We start from the raw sequence: 21,201 nt of genomic DNA on the forward strand, positions 1-21,201 counted from the left end.
TGGCCATATTTTCTTGACAAAAATGATAGAACAGACACAGTGCCTATAAAATCAGCCAAACTGTATAATTTCATTTAAAAAAATGGTAACATATTCCAGTGGTTGTTGACCTGAAGAGTGTGTGTGTGTGTGTGTGTGTGTGTGTGTGTGTATATATATATAGATATATATATATACAGTGGGGCAAAAAAGTATTTAGTCAGCCACCGATTGTGCAAGTTCCCCCACTTAAAATGATGACAGAGGTCAGTAGTTTGCACCAGAGGTACACTTCAACTGTGAGAGACAGAATGTGAAAAAAAAATCCATGAATCCACATGGTAGGATTTGTAAAGAATTTATTCGTAAATTAGGGTGGAAAATAAGTATTTGGTCACCTCAAACATGGAAAATCTCTGGCTCTCACAGACCTGTAACGTCTTCTGTAAGAAGCTTTTCTGTCCCCCACTCGTTACCTGTATGAATGGCACCTGTTTGAACTCATCATCTGTATAAAAGACACCTGTCCACAGCCTCAAACAGTCAGACTCCAAACTCCGCCATGGCCAAGACCAAAGAGCTTTCGAAGGACACCAGGAAAAGTATTGTAGACCTGCACCAGACTGGGAAGAGTGAATCTACAATAGGCAAGCAGCTTGGTGTGAAAAAATCAACTATGGGAGCAATCATCAGAAAATGGAAGACATACAAGACCACTGATAATCTCCCTCGATCTGGGGCTCCATGCAAGATCTCATCCCGTGGGGTCAAAATGATCATGAGAACGGTGAGCAAAGATCCCAGAACCACACGGGGGGACCTGGTGAATGACCTGCAGAGAGCTGGGACCAAAGTAACAAAGGTCACCATCAGTAACACACTACAACGGCAGGGAATCAAATCCCGCAGTGCCAGACGTGTTCCGCTGCTGAAGCCAGTGCATGTCCAGGCCCGTCTGAAGTTTGCCAGAGAGCACATGGATGATACAGCAGAGGATTGGGAGAATGTCATGTGGTCAGATGAAACCAAAGTAGAACTTTTTGGTGTAAACTCAACTCGTCGTGTTTGGAGGACGAAGAATACTGAGTTGCATCCCAAGAACACCCTACCTACTGTGAAGCATGGGGGTGGAAACATCATGCTATGGGGCTGTTTTTCTGCCAAGGGGACAGGACGACTGATCCGTGTTAAGGACAGAATGAATGGGGCCATGTATCGTGAGATTTTGAGCCAAAACCTCCTTCCATCAGTGAGAACTGTGAAGATGAAACGAGGCTGGGTCTTCCAACATGACAATGATCCAAAACACACCGCCCGGGCAACAAAGGAGTGGCTCCGTAAGAAGCATTTGAAAGTCCTGGAGTGGCCTAGCCAGTCTCCAGACCTCAACCCCATAGAAAATCTGTGGCGGGAGTTGAAAGTCTGTGTTGCTCGGCGACAGCCCCAAAACATCACTGCTCTCGAGAAGATCTGCATGGAGGAATGGGCCAAAATACCAGCTACTGTGTGTGCAAACCTGGTAAAGACCTATAGTAAACGTTTAACCTCTGTTATTGCCAACAAAGGTTATGTTACAAAGTATTGAGTTGTATTTTTGTTATTGACCAAATACTTATTTTCCACCCTGATTTATGAATAAATTCTTTACAAATCCTACCATGTGGATTCATGGATTTTTTTTTTTTCACATTCTGCCTCTCACAGTTGAAGTGTACCTCTGGTGCAAATTACTGACCTCTGTCATCATTTTAAGTGGGGGAACTTGCACAATCGGTGGCTGACTAAATACTTTTTTGCCCCACTGTATATATATATATATATATATATGCGCAATTTTATTTGTATAGTACCTTTCTAGACAGAATCACAAAGTGCTGCACATAAGATAACAAATAATAAAAGGGTAAAACAGACAATATAAAAATATCTATCTATCTACAGACTGTAATTTTGTAGGATTATCAGAGTTGCAATATATGTTTTTACTTATTGCTTGTTTACTTCTTTTAATATTTTGTCATTTTTAAAATGAACTTGAGTTCTCTTAGCAAAATATTTACTATATAAAGTCTTGATGTCTTTGTGACATGTAGCTTTATACATGCGGATAATCAACTTGTAATCTGCAAAGTGACTCTGGAGTTACTCTCATTTCCCATCTTTCTAATTTACCAACAGCACTTTTTTAACAAAACGCTGCTTGGGACTTATCTGGTGCAATCGAAGCAGAGGGCAGGGAAAGATATGACATACATATTATGATGAAATGAAAAAGATTGGGACGAGCATCCTATGTGTGCTCCAACGTCTTTCAGCATAACTTCATTTGCATCAGGCTCCAAGGGGCGTTGACCCTTGCTGAGAGAGGAATCATTTCATTTTTTCTGGCTGGTCTGTTGGTTTTTGGCAGCTGTAATCTGCAGCTGAACAGTCCAGCTTCACTGTATCACAGTTACAGTAATATCACAATACATAGTAACAAACAACACTGCTAAGCTACAGGTTTTAAAGGGTCGGACACAAAAAAAAAGAGAGACTTGATCTTAACTTCTGAATAGTTTTCAATCCATTGTTTATTTACTTCTCCAACTACAAAATAAAACTCTCAAAGGCATGAAATTACATACAATGTATATATACTCCTGGCATTATGCTTCATAAACATGCTGCTGAAACAGTACTTTATTGAACACCAACACACGTTCGGAATTCACAGAGGACTCGTTTGGCGTTTCCAACACGGCCACAAAACAGACAACTAAACAGTTTGTTGAAAGTTAAGTTGACTTTGAGGCCTATAATAATGGGTTAAGACATTTTTTACTTAACTTTTTCACATGATTTTTCCAGAACTTTTCTGCTGACTGCAAGCAAGGGAGTAGTCCCTAAATCACACCACTGTGGTCAGTGAGATGCCTCTTATAAACATTCATAGTCAGACCAGTCAGACCCAGAAATAAGCTCCCTCTTGTATCCAAGAGGCTAGAGGGGTCTATAGAGCACTGGTACAAATTCCTGCTCTTGGAATAACTGCAGCAGTTTAGGTGTTATTTATCCTCTATGCTGTAGCATTTAGTTTATGTAATGGTGGTGTTTATGGTATTACAGTATAATAAAAGAGTTCACTGAGTAAAAGTTTGGAAGTTTATCATAACTTTCAGCAGTGTTTCCAACACTTTTGGTATGCGACCTCTGACAACATAAAACAACTTAAATCCCTTGTCCCTCCTTGCATGTGTCTCAAACGTGTGATTAGGCGCGGCTGGCTCTACTGTGAGGTCTCTGGTGTATTTACCCTTCCACACCTTGTTTTGTTTTCTTTTGACATCTTTTTGATATTCCAAGATGAGACACAGAATTGATTTTTTAGAAGACTGCTTTTGTACAGTAAATGATTCGACTGGATAGGAGCTCAGAGGTGTCAAATTCGCTAGATGCCAACCAAACATGATGAGCCCATTTTGTTCATCTACTTTTAGTCTATTTTCATGAGCAAACTGAAGCAGCCCATAACTGTCTCTATTCAGGGTTTAGCTTTTAATTGGCAACAGCTGCCCTCTCAAACCTCAGAGTGATAAAGTATCACTCTTTTAAATGGTTGGATGCAGACATCCAGTCCTTCAAACAGCTACTGACTTCAGTCCTGACAAACAAGCTTATATTTGGGACGTGTCTCCAGCGACACAGCACACAGCAACGCAAGGCAGTTAAATGGTTGTGGGGGTATCTCTGCACTGGGAAGTCGGTGTGCTGCACTTTAGAACTCCAGTAGAGGGCAACAAAAGCCCAAATATATTGCCAAGAACTGAAGCGACATATTTTCATAAACTCTGCAGCAACACTTTTATTTTCAAACCAATTGAACCAGTCCTGACTGCAAACAGATGGGCACTCTTCATTGCTTTTACTGTTGTCAGTAAATATTGAGTGAGTGGAATTTGTTACAGGAATGCGTCTCCTAAATATATATATATATATATATATATATATATATTTATGAAGCACTAGCATGTCCCCCAGTAGGTAAAGACAAATAACAGATCCCTTTAGGTTAGGTGTTGTTCCTGAAACTTGTTACTTATTTCTGGATAATTCAGATGTGTAGCTAGTTTAAAAATAAACAAAAAGTAACTCATATGTGTTATAATAAAATAATAATTAACTACGCTGTTACACTTGTCCTCATTTAAACACGAATCAGATGGTCAGTAAACAGTTTTAATGTACTTTAGAATTTCATTTTTTAAATTACATTTTAACTGAATTTTCCAACAATTGATCAAATCAGTCCTACAATTACCCATTCAAAATTCCACTTCAGTATCAAAGCCTGTCACTGAGCCACTGTGCCGAATTCGTTCTTTTGGAAATCAAGTAATTTCTGCACTCTTACAGATTACCCGGAATACTTTTGGATTTTTACTTGCAGGATACTAAAGTATTGGAACAGTGGTGCTTTGCTACTTTTGTTCGAGTAAAGACTTAAAAACGTCCTTCACCACCACCACACACTTTATTCTCGGCGACGTCTCCCCACAGTGGTATTAGTTGTACTCTCTTTGAGCACTCCATGAATTCCATTCCGCCTTTTACTTTTCGGCAGCGCACTCTCCGCACAGGACTTCCCATTGACTTTGCAAGGCTGCATTCAACCCACCACAAGTCCCAAGTTTCGGAGTGCAAGGGAGAAGAAGCCCCATAGTGTCGATCTTTTTTATTTGCGTAATCTTTTTGAAAAGAAAAAGAGAGAAAAACACGAGAAGGGATCCGTTTTACCTGTTGATGAAGTCCCACCGGGCGTGGGACGCAGCGGAGCAGTCGGGTTTCTAGAAGAAAAGTCTGAAATAGGTGCACCGTTCCAGTGGCCAGGAGGCGTGAAGGACCCTCGTATTCCCCCCTTTCCCCCAGCATTTACAGCCTGTGCTGGGTCGGTGGAAAATGGGCACTCTGACCACTTCGATCTGTGGACTTATCCTCTCTTTCATACTCACATCGCAGCTTTTTACTGTAAGTGAGCTCAAACTTTCTCTTTACGCTTTCATTTTACTTTTAAACTCCCCACTGGCGACTTTATTTATCAGTTGCTTACATAACTCAAATATACAAACAATTTATTCCACTCCCCAAAATCAAGTTAAGGTTAAGAAGCAGTGTCTTTGTATCCTATTAAAAGGTCATATGTTGATAGTAGTGTTGATTGTGGGTAAATGTGTGGCGACGGGTTGCTCACATGCAGGTGGGCTGTATAACTGAATCCAGTCAGCATGAAATGTAAAGATGCTTTTAGAAGTAATATGACAAACTAGAGGCTCCGAGCCGGGCTAAGTTTGTCCATAGAAACAAGCTATTCATAGTCTCCCTGGAGTACTCAACTCCTAAACCTTCTTAAACTTTGTGAGGCTCCATTTTGCGTGGCCTAGGCTTTCTGTTATAACTAAGATATGCAATGTTTGACAATGATTAAAAAACCCGGAAATAACAGAATTCTGTGGTAGTTGGTAGTTTGTGTCTTCTCACATTTAGGCTGAGTGTTTTATTCTGTCCTGGAGAGCCTGGAATTCTTGAGAATAAAAGATGCAGGTCGCTTGAGGGTGATGGCTTGAGTTTTCAGTAATGTTATTCAAAAGGAAAAAGAAATGCATTCACCTCAACATTACCATTGACGTGTATTCAAGAGCGACTGCAGGTACAAAAATGTGCTGTACTGAGAATTTCTTACCTATGTCTGTTTTCACTTAAGGCAGCAGCCAGCAGTTATCTTTATTGAATATTTGTTCATTTATTTACTCGATCCAGTTTTTAGGATGTAAAACTGGCTTGGTATTGCTCATTATGTCCAATTGAGAGCAAACAACAAATGAATGGAACAAATATGAAGTTGAAATATTTTTGCTTGGTAACTAACTAACAAATGAGTGTACAGTCCACACAGTGTTGAATATATTTGTTTGATTAATTACTGATATTGCAGCCTAAGATATTGTTTGTCTTCTTGCCTCTGTGTCTGCGCTGTGAATCATATAGAGGATGACCGTTACCGGGCGGCTGAGAATAGACTGCCCCCACCCTTTGCAAATCCCGTCTGGTGTCTCACCTTTATGCCCTCCAATAAACAGCTGTCACGATTGAAATATCTGTGACATCTCTGTGTTGATTTGATCTAAACCAAATCCTTTTTGAATGATGGGACATAGTTGCACAGGTCAGCAGACATAAATCTTTCACATGCTGGACTTGGTGTGTGAGCAGTGGTACGCTTGACGTTTGAAAAGCTGTAGTGTTGAAGTTTTCATGACTTTAAGATATATTTTACATCCGGTGATGCCATGCTATTGAGCACTGAGCTTTTCGTTTGGAGTGGCAGAACATGTATTTTGAACTCCAGCAGGCGAACTGTCTCTTGATTCAATTAAGCACACGCGCGTACTGGTGTTACTACGAGATCCTCTTTCCTTCGTGCTGGAATGTCAGCTTCATGCGCAACAGCTCAAGACAATCAAAGTCAATAAAAACTCAGTGGGTGAGAGTTATCCATTAAATAAATAAAAAAGAGTACCCATATCCCACTGTGAACAAGCAGCAGTAAAAGTGTGAAGAATTGTGCGAACCAAACATCGACACAGCTTCATATTTAATAAGAAACAAATGATGACTGTTTTTTTCATTATGTCTTTCTTAAGCATATGTAAGCTTGGGAGGTCACTTGGCTTTCTGGGGGTATGACATCAGACTAACCATGACATTACCACTGACAATTTTGGTACAGAAATTTCTCCCAGTATAGACTGTCATAAGTGTTCCTTGACTTCATTCGGGGCGGCGGGGGAAGGGCAGCTTGGATCGCTATGACTACATAGTCTGAAGTGTGTGTGTGTCATTGGTCTGAATTGTTGTCTTTTTCTGCTGCGTGTAACTCGACCCCTTCATCCCCCTACTAAATATTATGCAGTGACAGTTTGATTCGATGGTGTAGTCAGTTTGTGCCATGCAGACTTGGTGAAGTGGTCGGCCGTCTGTGTGGTGCTTTGTCATTTCAGATCCAGCTACCTGGTGTTTAATTCCCATTCAGAATCAATGAGGACTCTGGGGAGTTGAAAAGCACAGCAGTGCAAACACCAACTCCACTCCATAGTTTGAACAGTAGGGAAAGCCTGCCCCCTGGACACATTCACATAATTGCTTGAAGACTAGGTTTGGTAAACACTGCATTGTTGAATTATAGTCCCAGGAGAGAGGCCATCTTGGTTGATGGGACAATACTGCACTAAATTGGCCCACCCCACCCTCAAGCACATTGGCACATATGGAGAGCAGGCCAGGAAGCTGGCATTTGTTGACTCTGCAGCGAAGTGTGACTTGGAACGGTATAGAGATCAAGAGGCGAGGACTCCGAACCTGGCTCTGTTTCACAGTTCAGCAGAGTTCCTCATTATTTATTCATAGCCTACATTAGCCACTGCTACCTGAACTTTTCACGTGTTTGTCTTCACAATCAGTCATGCTGCTTTGCTATAACCTTTTCATTGGCCTGACACGTCCTTTGCTGCTTTTCCACCTCACAGAGAAGATTTGCTTCTCTGTAAGGGTTTTCATCGAGTCTATAGATAATTACAGGTTGAACAGACATGCATCACAGCCTTTACATTTACAATTACTCTGAAATATTTCATGAACTATGATTTTGCTATCAGGACCCTTTGGCTTTGTAACTTGTTTAATGAGCTCAGTCTTGCAGAATCAGTGAATTCCTTAAAATCCCTTCCTAACACTCATTCCTGTAGACCTGCTTTTATGTAATGAAATTACATCTGATGTGTCTGTAGTCCCAGCCTGCTTCAAAATGGCCACCATCGTCCCTGTACCCAAATCCTCCACCATCTCCTCATTGAACGACTGGCGACCTGTAGCCCTGACCCCCATCGTAAGCAAATGCTTCGAGAAGCTGGTCAGGGACTTCATCTGCTCTGCACTACCCGACTCACTGGACCCTCTACAGTTTGCATACCGCCACAACAGGTCCACTGATGATGCCATAGCCCTGACACTACACACTGCCCTGTCACACCTGGAGAAGAGAGACACGTATGTGAGGATGCTGTTTGTAGATTACAGCTCAGCATTCAATACCATCGTTCCCTCGAAGCTGGACAGGAAACTGCAGGATCTAGGACTGAGCAGCTCCCTCTGCAGCTGGATCCTTAGCTTCCTGTCTGACAGACGCCAGGTGGTCAGACTGGGCAGCATCACCTCATCCCCCATCACACTGAACACTGGTGCTCCACAGGGGTGTGTACTGAGCCCTCTCCTGTACTCACTCTACACCTACGACTGCACAGCCACTAACAGCTCCAACATCATTGTGAAGTTTGCGGACGACACTACAGTGGTGGGTCTTATCACCAACGGTGATGAGACGGCTTACAGGGAGGAGGTCAGCGCCCTGACCCACTGGTGTCAAGACAACCATCTCACCCTCAACGTCGCAAAGACAAAGGAGTTGATAGTGGACTTCCGGAGGTGCAGAGAAGTACACACCCCCATCACCATCAACGGCGCTGCTGTGGAGAGAGTGAGCAGCTTCCGGTTCCTTGGAGTACATCTGGCTGAGGATCTTACGTGGTCAGTACACACAAACAAAACAGTGAAGAAGGCGCAGCAGCGCCTCTTCTTTCTCAGGAGACTGAAAAGATTCGGCATGAGCCCCCGCATCCTCAGGACCTTCTATCACTGTGCCATTGAGAGCATCCTCACTGGATGCATCACCACCTGGTATGGCAACAGCACCGCCTACAACTGCAAAGCTCTCCAGCGAGTAGTGCGGTGCTCTGAACGGATAATTGGAGGTGAGCTTCCCTCCCTCCAAGACATCTACAGGAAGCGCTGCCTGAGGAAAGCGGGGAGGATCATCAAGGACTCCAGTCACCCCAGCCATAAACTGTTCAGACTGCTTCCATCAGGAAGGAGGTTCTGCAGCATCCGGTCCCGTACCAGCAGACTGAGAGACAGCTTTTTCCATCAGGCCATCAGACTGCTGAACACGTCATAGACACCTCAGCTTCACTACTGGAACTTCAACATTATGCACTCCACACTGTATATAAATGCCACTTGTTTTGCACATATTCAACTCTGTATATTTTATATATTTTATTATTATTATTTTTTTTTTTTTTAAATTTTTTTATTTATTTATTTATTTATTTATTTTTTACTATTTAATTTGTAAAAATGTGTATACACACACACACACACACACACACACACACACACACACACACACACACACACACACACACACACACACACACACACGTAGGAAAATATTTAGTATACACATCCAGAAATGCATACACTATTATATATTGTACATATATTTATTAGTTTCAGGTTGGCCATTCTTGTATTTTGCTCGTTTGTGTTGTTGTGTTTGCACATCTCTGTTGCTTGTGGGGCTCGCACACAAGAATTTCACTCGCATGTGCTGTGCCAGTGTGCCTGCACATGTGATGTGACAATAAAAGTGATTTGATTTGATTTGACTATCTGGTCTAAAGCTTGCAGCATTTTAGTTTTTCATTGACTTTTTACCAATTTAAAATCACCCTGTTTGCAATGCTTTTTAAAGTTTCTCCCATGGCTTTAATGTTCACCTCTCTGTTTAGCATTTCCCTTTGAGGGAGCTTTTTCCTATTGGCATCTACAGATGACAACAACCTAAAATATGCTGAAAATTTTGGCATACTCTTTTATCAATCTACAGGTTAATCTCACCGCACATCTGAAGTTAGCCACTTTGTTTGGGATTTTTTTTAAACCTTTGGTTTGCAGTAAATGTAGGTTATTATTATCGTGTTATTCCTAGAATCTGGTTTGTGTATTTTATTAAAAATGTTAGTATCAAGTATATTTTGTGTTCTGAAATACAAATTTATGCTGCAAAAGTTGCTTCAAACCCTTAGGTTGATAAAATTTACAAGGGTGTTTTATTCCACCCTATCCTCTGGGCACAACTTCACACAGACACTTACTAATGTCTTTTCATGATACTCTGTGGTTCTTGGCTGTAGAGTGCTGTGCTTTCATGCCCAATGTCGCTTCATGTCGGACAGAAGAGCCAAATCCAAACACAGCTGCACCTCAGCTGGTACAGCAGCAACGTTGTGCATGTGCTGACATGAGACTCTTTGACTACTGCTTGTTGTAGCTAGAGTCATCTCTTTACATTCAGACTTGTTCTGCGTTTCCTCCTCTGAAGAAGTCATGCGGATGGCTTTGGTTCAAATCACCAAATCACACGTATATATCATAGTCAGACTGATGCAAAGCTTCTATCTGGGAAAGTGCAAATCTACATTTAAATCTGATTTTAATTTAAAAAACAAAACAAAAACTTTCCACACGTGAGTGTTAAAAGGTGTCATAAGTTATCATTCCTTTCTCTTATTATCACATTTGGTTTTTTTGTGTTCTTTTTTGCTCAACACACCATTGAACACTTATAAATAGGCCCAAGTTTAGATAGACTAATTACTCCCTAAAGTATATTTGAGCAACCAAGATTCCTGACACTATTGCTTCACACTCACACTGAAGTCTGTGATATGACCCGATTTTCACTGTAACAAGTACTTAAAGGATTCCTTGACCAGAATCTTTAAAAGGCGTGATCACTCTACATTTGATATTGTACATATCTCTCTTCACTCCTGAGTTATAGAGCCACAGGTGCAATAAAACCGGCAGAGTTCATGGTGAGGTCAGCACTGTGACCACAAGCAATAAAGATTAGTAATGGCCAAAAAGTAATTCAGGGCAGCGAATTACATGTCTGATTTTCCCCCCTGCTATCCTAACACCATTCATAGTCTGTACAAAAAGAAGTGCATCAAAATATGATAGATATTGCCATTTCAACTTTTAAGAAAGAGATCGATTGGTTCGGTTCGGGGAATACTTAATACCAGGGGATATTGTGCTCCAGTTTTTGTGGAATTAATTCATTTTTGCGACACAAGCAAGTTTTTTAAATTGCCGTTCTTTACTGCCAGTGATTACTCCTGTGGAAATACTGAGCCTTAAATCTAACATGCAAAACAAAAGGTTTGGAATAGACTGGTAACAAGTCTGTGCAATTCCCCCATCTCAAACAGTCGTCTTCAGTCTTTTCACTGGCTTTTCTGTGGGCTGGACCTAAGCTTGCACTTATTACAGATTCATTGAAATGCTAACTTTACTGCATTGCACTCTCCCTTTGAAGGTGGTCCATAGCCTGTGCCCTATTGAATCTGCCATTGTCTTTTCAGAGGGAGTGATGGGAAATCACTTCCACTTTTTGGTTAAAGGGGCTCCATTGTCTTGTTTGTTCCCTCCCAACATATAGAAGTACTCTGATGGGACCCCGTGCCCTTTTTATCAATTGCATGTTGGTGTGTAGGAAACAGAGCATTTTTTCTTTGGTAATTAACAAAGGTAAGAGATCGTTATCAACCTTTTACCCCTTTTTCTTTAAAAGCCCAGTTTGTAGCTGACATCCAGTTAAATGGTTATAAAAGTCCAACCCTGTGGTGTCTTATCAACTCTGAGTTCTCATTCTCTGAGAGCTAACCTGCAGAACCTTGGCTTCACTTCCTCTTACTCAGCAGCAAGTCTCTACATGTGAAACAAAAAGGCTTCCCCATTTGCAAGACTTTATTGTAAGAAGATGCAAATTCACCACCTAAGCTGCTGTTAAACCCTTAATATTCGCAGAGGGAGGTCGGCAAGTGGAATTCGGCTTTGGGGGTTTGAATGACTCACTGAAAGGTAAATAATGGGCAAACATTGGCTTCCCCTTTCTGCCAAGTTTCATTTAATTCAAGTGTGTTTTTGATGGCAGTAACTCAACCCTGCTGTCTTTTAGCAGGCTAATTAGGATACAGGCGGTGAAAATAAGCTTCCGCCAAAGGGTTGCTGGACTCTCCCCTAGAGCTAGCCAGATAGTCACTTGAGGTGGTTTGGTATCTGATTAGGATGCTTCCTGGGTGTCTACCGGGAGGAGGCCCCTTGACAAATGCACGACACAGTGGAGAGATTACATCTCTCAACAGGTTTGGGAACCCCTCAGTGGTCCTCCGGAAGGCCTGGAGGAAGTGGTTACAGAGAAGGCCTCTCTGGGCATGGTGGGATGGGTGGATGGATCCACAACAAATATTTTTAGAAGGAAATAATTATCTTATTAAAACACATCACATGCAAAGCAAGAACATTGCTGGTCCTGTGTTGCTTTTATTTTATGAGCAATAACTGATGAAGATAAACTTTTGAGTCATAATTAAAGGTCTAGCCTCAGTCTTTCAGTATGACATCAGGTGTTCCAATTTATCTAAGACATTTATATCTGTCATTATTGCATGAAATATTAAAAGTCAGCTGTTTTTGACATCAGTTATACAGAGATTAGTGATTGAATAAACACAGGGGATTATTTCAACCACAAACTTGCGACTAAATCATATGCCTGCAAAAACAAGCCGATTCAGATATCTCTGGGTAAAACTGATACCTTTTGCATGCAGCACTTCTCTTCAAGCCACTGCTGCTAAAGTTTGATTATAACTGATAATGGATTTTTTGGACAGATACCAGGTTTCAAGGAACAAAAAATCAGTTGCTGGATTTTTTAAATAGATGTACATATGCAAACTATTTATTGTAATTATATTTATGTTTCTTTAACTTTCTAGCAATATTTTATTGTCTTGACAATGCATGGTTCAGCACCTCCAACTATGATCGGCAGTGATCCTCTGCTGTGTGTGCTGCAGAAAATGCTGAAAATTGTAAGCAATGGAAAATCTATGTGACAATACGATGTCTAAATGATATTTTTTCTGCAATATTTTCTATATTTTCTAACACTATGACAACATTACATCTGGTTTTACAGAAGAATTGAGTTCTGGTGTACTAGGCCTCAGCTGTGCCCCACAATAAATCTACAGAGACAGGAGAGGACCAGTTTGGTGTGTGTTATCACGTCAGCTGTTATCCCACAAGACATAACAACTCTTTTGCCTGATACAAACACATGCTCACACAAGGAGAAACTCTTGTTCTCAGGGGAGCTTTCTTACTTTTTTTTTTTTTTACTGCATGTCCTTTATTCTTTCTGCTCACTCACTTATAGCATGCATTGTTCAAATCTCCAAATCCTTTCACCTTGCAGTGGCGAATGAACATTTACAGTAAATCAGATTTGCTATAAAGAAGTAATTTCTATCCTCCTATTGCACACCTTTTACTGTAAGAACAAGGAAGGCAATTTGGACAGGACAATTTGGTCCATAATGAGATATTTTCAGAGCTTTCTGAAAACAAATGGGTCTGTAGTTAAGTGGTTTCCAGCACTCCATTGTTTTAGTGCAATGGCTTGTGATGGTCTGAAAGTTTTGTCCCTTGCTGAGTCATCATCCTGTTTCGGAAATAAAACCATGAATTGTCTACAGAACAAGAGGACCCCGCTTCCTCTGAAGCAAAGTTTACCCAGGCTGTCGTGTGCACAGATGTACCTCTGTGTGTGTGTGTGTGTGTGTGTGTGTGTGTGTTAGTTACCATATAAATCCGCTTTTTTAATTTATAGCTAAAAATCCCCACAATTTGAAGTCTTTGACATTGTCCTGGATTTCTGCATCTCCAGCGTCTCTCCTCTTTGAACCTTTTTATCATGCATTGAAGACACAGAGGCACATTTCACAAGTTTTTATTTCTTGCACAATGAAACTGACTTCACTTGTAGTGTCTCTTGGCTGGTCACAGCTTCTAGTTGCAAAGCTGTACTGAAGGTCTTATTAGTTTTTATAACTTGGCACATAACAGGCGGGAACTAAGGATTAATGAATTCCCCTGGATCTAATTACAACCAGCACAAGCACTTGTTGTTTTTATTCCTTCTCTCTCAGCTTGTATATGACTTTTGAATTTCCATCACAGCATGTTTTAACTGAGTAGCACTGCTTGGGTGAAAATATTTTCCTTTCAGGTTTGCAGCTTTTGAAGATGTGTTATCCCCACTGTAAGCCAAACTCTGCTGTAATGGAAAAAGACATTGATAGACATGCTTACATATGCACATACACTATTCTTAATGAAACGTGAAAATCGCTCACAGAGACTATGACCTGATCTCAGGTTAAATAAATGTAAAAGCTATATATATTTCTACAAATTTCTACAAACCAGAGTTGAGAAAATAATACATCCTAACCGCATATTTATTGTTTATTATAACCACATTTATTATACAGTGGTCCCTCATTTATCACAGGAAATAACCCGCGATGGGTGAACTCCAGGAAGTGGCAAACTTTATTTTTCACAACTATTATAACTGTTTTAAGGCTCACACGTTTCTCTCTTGTTTAAACACCCTCAACGTTCAAACCTTTGTGGAAAAATATGTCCAGTATTATAGAATGAAACCAAAGCTCAAACCCTGTTTTCAGGTCCAGAACATGGGAATAGAGCAGCTGTGAGAGAATTCAACATTAATGAATCAATGGTATGGAAGTAGAGGAAGCAAGAAGAATGAGTTGAGTAAAGGCTGACTGTTTTGTTTCGCTTAATGTGCCTTATAATCCAAAAAATATGGTAACTTCCACCTTCTTTTAGCATGTCCAGAAATCCAACTTTTTTGTGCGATGGTTAACATCTTCCTCTGCCTTTTGGGTGCTACCGCAGGTGCCTTTGACGGTGCAAAACATTTCATCAACATTGTTGTGTTTGTTGGGGAGAAAACTTACAAGCATACAGTACAGAACTTCAGAGTCACACTGCTAGCGATCGAAGATTTATGTAAATTTAAGAAGCTGAACACGTTCTGTGCTGTACAGGGGACACGGCACGGAGGAGATTGACTATGGTCTACAGCCAATCATGATGCAGAACACAATGCGCTGTAAAGAAGAAAAAAAAAAGGCATGCAAAATTGCACACAGAAAAATCCGTGAAACAGCGAGGCCGCGAAAGGTGAACTGCATTATAGTGAGGGACCACTGTAATTGCAAATATAATAATAATAATGAATATCAAAAGTACTGTAAGAATGAAAACTTTAATGCATTTAATAGAATCGGTTAAGGTTTTTGAAGACCTGTTTTAATCCCCGAGATGTGCATTTTCATTGTCACCATCTTGGTTTGTAAATCCAGATGTGATGAGAGATCTGACTGTGAAACCACTGCCAATGAGCATATCCCCAAGTGGCTAAAAGCTATATAAAGGAATTTAACACTTGGTAGCTATTGTAGGTAACAGGACAATTAACCAGACATGTGGCTGAACTGATAATAAATAACCAAATGGTCCCCGTTCCAACAAGCGATGTTAACATAATGAGACATGATCGTTAGTGTGATAGCCTTTCATTATACACTCATCTGTATGTAAATACATGTAGCAGTGAAAATCATAGTATTGATAGCAAATAATGTCAGACCTTTAGGTGGCGGAGAGTTTCACTAGATTAAAATCACAGCTTCTTGCTGGAAGCTATCACCACTGAGCCCTCTAATTATTTTGAAGTACATTTCTCTTGAAGTTGTTCCAGATCACCCTCTAAAAGAAGCTGAGAAAAACCTTTTAGATTTTATCTTTTTTCTTGTGGTGTATTGCCAACTAACATCCCCCCCTCCCCGACACACACACGCCCAAATATGAGAAAGTCTGCTTAACAACCATGCTGACTAAAGTAGCTAAGCATCTATCATGTGCCCTGAGGCTCGACAGTGTGTACCTGGCAGGCTTATTCAAACTGGAGGTTGGCCTTGTAACACAGTTGGTAGGGCAAGGAAATGTTTGTGGTTTTAAGCCAAAGTGGTTGTATATAATCTTCTCTCCACCAAACCATCTGTTGAGTCCGTGGGAGGAGAGCACATCTAAATAAATAGTCAGCTTAAAAAGTTTGTTTATTTACTTCGGACTGTTACAGCCCCTCAGTCAGAGATGGCATAGTCAGAGGATATGCAGAAAAAAACACATTAAAAAACCCAGCCCACTGTTAATTTCTGACATAGTGGATGAATGAGTCAGCCCATGTTCAGTTAAGACCAGCAAGTAGCTGGTGACCACCGACTGTGCCTTTGCAATACCGCACCAATAAAGACTGAGTTGCAGGAAGGGCAGCTGTTGAGTGTCACTTAAAGAAAAAAATCTGTGCACATAATTTGATTTTACACTTATAGGTCAATTTTAGATATTTTTCTTGATCTCTTTTCATGAACCCAAGAGGTAAACGTATTGGATTTTTTAATCTAAATTAAAAATCTCGGTTGCCCTTGATGTTCTTTCTATAAACATCAGATATGGTAAAGGCCTCACTTTTTTGTTCTTCGTCATGCAGGCAGCATCTCAAGCCAAGTCAGGCAATTATTCCTTTAAGGGGGGTAATTAAATGGTTCTTCCCCTGAACTAAGGGCTTGAGTGATTTATGTGGACTATGAACACATTGAGGATGTTCTTTAAACTGTGTCATGATGAAGAGCCTCCGTCTTTCCCACCAGGCTCCACCTGCTGAGGCTCTGTTATGACCCTGTCATGGGTAGAAGGGGTGGAGATGGGGGCACACAGGGAATAAGATTTGGCCCAAACACCAGACTGCAGTCAGATTTTCTGGCACAGACGTCAGTCTTGCCTGCGGGCACATGGCTAACCTCAGTCTGTTGATTCAACTGTGCTTTCCCAGTGCAGGGATAATGGAAAACAAAATTTGAGAGTGATAACAGTAGAACGAGAGTGGAGTTGTTATTTCGTTCCTATTTGTTTACTGGAATGAACTGACCAGGCAGGCGAGGATTAGGTGCCCAATGCCCTCTGGATGCAGTGGCTCAGCATTGTTGTTGCACCCGTTGTAATATTCTTGTAATATCTCATACCCAAGTGATCTATAGATTAAATCTACATAACAATTGTCATTTAACCATTAAAAAAGTCCTGATGTAGAACTCTGCTGTCTGACTGTCAGGTCAATGATCCAGTAACGTTACAAAAAAGTTGTATATTTCATTGCACACTACTTTTGTTAGCACAAAGCGTTGGTACTAATGTTTAAACCTGCTCGGCACTTTAAATGCGCTGCATGAATCATAGGTTTTACCACTCAAAAATGTAATGTCAGGCATTAGCCATGCTCAGTCTCTAGGACATTTTAAAAAGGACCAGAAAAAATCGTCATTTACATCCAAAGTCTTTTTAGACGCAAGTGACATCCATCTGGGTTGGTATTTTGATCTTTGTGAATACTTTTAATTGCAGTAGCAGGAATCAGGAATCATCAGTTACCATCCATCCATCTTCTTCCACTTATCCGGGGCAGGGTCGTGGGGACAGCAGCCCACGGGGGACACCAAGGTGTTCCCAGGCCAACCGAGCGATATAATCTATCCAGCGTGTCCTGGGTCTGCCCTGGGGCCCTACTCCCAGTGGGACATGCCCGGAACACCTCACCCAGGAGGTGCCACGAGGCATCCTTGTCAGATGCTCGAACCACCTCTGGCTCTACTCTGAGCCCCTCTCAGATGGCCGAATTTCTCATCCTATCTCTAAGGGAGTTCTTTCGGTCACTACCCACAGCTCGTGACCATAGGTGAGGGTAGGGACATCGATCGACTGCTAAATTGAGAGTTTCGCTTTTACACTTAGCTCTCTCTTCACCAATCCAGACATCACTGCAGCCGCAGCACCAATCCGTCTGTCGATCTCCCGCTGCCTTCTCCCGTCACTCGTGAACAAGATTTAAACTCTTCCACTTGGGGCAAGAACTCGTCCCTGACCCGGATTGGGCACTCCACCCTTTTCCTTTTCATCAGTTACATTTATAAAAAAGCCTCAAAAGTTGACTTTTCTCCAAAAGAAGAATTAAGAAGTTAAACTTAGTGATTAATAAGTTTTTCTCATCCCACCAGAACACTGACAACATGCCACTTAGGTTAATAATTCATGAATCCTGTAATAATCTAATAAAGGCGCACAGGTACTTATAGATGAAAGAGTTGTGAACTCGTGTATTTGTGCAAAAAAAAAAAAGACTTCATGTCTCAACTATGAGGAGCAACAAATTTATTATAAATTTGATTATATACTTTTTGTTATTTTTTCAAGGATAGCAGGCATTGTCGGTTATTGCCCATCTTGCTGTTGTTCTGCCTCCTGGGTAGGAATTAAGCAGATGATAGAGTGATGTGACTAAAAATGCAAGCAAAAGAAATATTTGTATTATTAGATTCTTATTCATGCAAAGATTGTGTTGTTGCTCGTTTTATGAAGAAGTATAGCTTTATTGTAAACTGTCACAAAGGTCACAGGGAGTGATGTAATCACCCCGGTGAAAGCTGGGTCTTAAATGATCCTTATTCTGCTCTTTTTTTCCCCTTGAAAGGTCAGCCGGCTTGTGCTGACCTGTCCATTATGACAGTGATGAGTCACACACAGAACAGGCTGCAGTTCACTGGCTTCTCTCATATACCTGACGGGTTCACTTTGCTGATTAACCACCACTGCTCCCTGTGTTCTCATAAGAACACACAGGGCCCCTTGCCTATAATTACCTTTTATTATAGTAGGAAATAGATCCCTCACATCTGCTTCCAATGAATGGGCAGGTTAGACCTTCTGCTTTCTTGTATTATTGCTTCAAGTCCTGGCAAACAGATGTCTTTGTAGGTGTGAGCATGCAGTCAAATAAGGGCCTGTTGTTGAATTATGAGGACTGGTGAAATTCATCCATCAACCATTAAAAAGTACTCCCAGACTTTGTTTACAGTTGTCACATGTTGGCCTTCAGGTTTGTTGTCTGGTTGGAAGATGGCCAAAAACACCTTTAAGTCTTTGATATATATGTAAACTTTCTGCAGCACTGATTTAAAACATCACGCTCTGAGATGGAGAAAAATCACAAACAGGTACAGGTGTTGTGAAAGGTAGATGGATCGACATGGCCATCATTAGGATTGTAGCCCATTTGATATATTCCTCCATGCACAGTGAACAATGAGTTGTTGTGGGAAAGCGGGGTGATGTTATATTTTAGTCCTAGTTAATAATACATGAAGAGCACAAAAGTATTACTTAATATTTTGTCACTAATGTAGAAACATACGTTTGCTGCTTGTTTGTTGCTCCACTTAGTGCACATTTGTCGAACTCCAGGCCTCGAGGGCCGGTGTCGCGCAGGTTTTAGACGTGTCCAGCTGATTTAATGGCTAAATTATCTCCGCAACATCTCCTCTTGAAGTTCTCCAGAGGCCTGGTAAAATAATTAATCATTTGCTTAATTACCAGGGTGAGATCTAAAACCTGCAGGACACCGGCCCTCGAGACCTGGAGTTCGACACCCCTGACTTAGTGAATCAAAAATGGAATTATTACTCATTATTACTCAACATTCCATGTTGCACATTAGCAATATGCAATGAATAGTCTGTCTTCATAGCTGACTAAGTTTTTTGCTGTTTTGCTGACTAATGTAATTTGTTCTGAGTGAAAGAGTAAAAAAGATACAAATATAACTTAGAGCTAACATCAGCGTAAAATTTGCACTGATTTGCGATATCACCGTAAGTGAACGACTGGTCAGTGCAGTGGTATTAAAACCGATATTGCCTAATGTTACATTTTTTAGCAACCACCATTGGTGATATTGGTGATCTGTGGGTTTTACCTTAACATCACTGTTTAAACTGAACACACAGACTGTTTATGTTTCTATACTATGGGGATATTTGCTGTTCCCGGTGAAAGTGACGTGCTAAATTTTCCAGCACACAGTACGAACTTGCTGTTGCTGTTTTTGTCTGTTTACACTGTAGTTACTGCTGTATTTAGATATTGTCCTGCTGCGAACACGCAGGCACTTTATTTTTGGATCTATCTTGTGGAGGAAGGGTAGGTGAAGTAAAGGAAGTGTTTAATTTAGCTCAGGGATTTTATCTGGATCTCTAAGCGTAAGATCCAGCAGGCGTGGTTCTTTCTGGGGGAATTCCTTCCTCTAAGTTCATAGGGAAAATGGGATAGCAGTAAGACTTTATCACACTCAGTATCTTTACAATTATATGTTTTTACTTGTTTACTTTTTTCTGATCTCTGTGCATTTGGTTTGGCAGATGTGTTTGAGATTCTGACATTTAGTGACTAATTTTATTAATTTGTTTGTGTTTCAGAGTGACTCATTTACTTGTATTTATCAGTTTGTGTATCATGACAGCTCAACCCACATCAGTACCTGCTTTTTCGTTTTTGCATGATGGACGGGTGACTTATCACTCCAGGGAAAGAGTCTAGACAGGAACATTCCCAGTCTAGGTGCATTAATATACTAAATCTTTCATTGCTGATACAGTCAGTAACAAAATACAGAGTGTCACAGCTTTTAAGCATGACTCATGCTGAAAGGTTTTACCTGAGGTTAAATAGGATAGGTAGTCTGAGAAAAAACATTAAAGGCAATAACAGAATACAGTAATAATTACTTTATATTGCCATCGCCACCAATGTAAAACCATAAAAGCAATGGATAAAATGAAGAATATGTATAACTTTTGTTTTTGTGAATGCAAATGTTGCAAGAAAACTCAACAAGATCTCAAGAGGCTCTAGTTGAGGCCCTTGTTGACCTTGGACAAAAGTAATGAATGGACTACTGTTTATCTCCTGTCCAACAGCTTTCCCCCAGCCTTCATTCATAACCATATCTTCATCCTGCACTCTCTGTTTGCTTAGCCAAAGTCTGCACTGAGACTTACTAAGGTTTGAGCTTCTTTTGCAAGTGCTCAACTTTTAGTTAGTTTGAGCCAGTATCTTTTTACTTAGTTAATTCACACCATTAACATGGGAACTCTCAAATCAGAATAGAATTAGAAAACATGTTTATGGGCTTTTAAAGATCTAGAAGACTTCAAAAAGATAATAAAATACTACAAAAAGGAGACATAAGACCATCACAAGTGTTTAACCCGAGCAAGCCAAGTAAACTAATCCTATGTATATGGTTGGATCTTTCTTTCTGGCCAAAACAGAAGCTCTTTACACCTGGACAAATCTAAGGAGTCTCTGGGATTCCCCTGATTCTTCTTCTTGAACCATCCTTCAGGAGATAAGCTGGTTTTTTTGGCAAGTGCCCTGCCCCTTGATCCTTTGTCAAGGAGTGACAGAGAGAATTTGAATCCAGAGAATAAAACTGTGATTGAAAATAGT

General features: G+C 40.7%; 1 protein-coding gene across 15 annotated transcripts in view; it reads left to right on the forward strand.

Annotated features, from left to right (window-relative positions):
• Positions 1–4,511: 4,511 nt before the first annotated feature.
• Positions 4,512–21,201, forward strand: part of hspg2 (heparan sulfate proteoglycan 2) — a 100,158-nt gene continuing 83,468 nt past the window's right edge. For all 15 annotated transcript variants that reach the window (XM_085344322.1, XM_085344328.1, XM_085344324.1 and 12 more), the window contains exon 1: positions 4,512–4,986. In XM_085344322.1, the coding sequence (XP_085200448.1) occupies positions 4,918–4,986 (69 nt within the window). In that variant the 5' untranslated portion in view covers positions 4,512–4,917. The remainder of the gene's footprint in view (positions 4,987–21,201) is intronic.

This window comes from Diplotaxodon limnothrissa, linkage group LG20 (assembly GCF_057381915.1).
Source record: "Diplotaxodon limnothrissa isolate DT_005_m linkage group LG20, D_limnothrissa_male_GT1.1, whole genome shotgun sequence".
Classification (NCBI taxonomy): Eukaryota; Metazoa; Chordata; class Actinopteri; order Cichliformes; family Cichlidae; genus Diplotaxodon; species Diplotaxodon limnothrissa.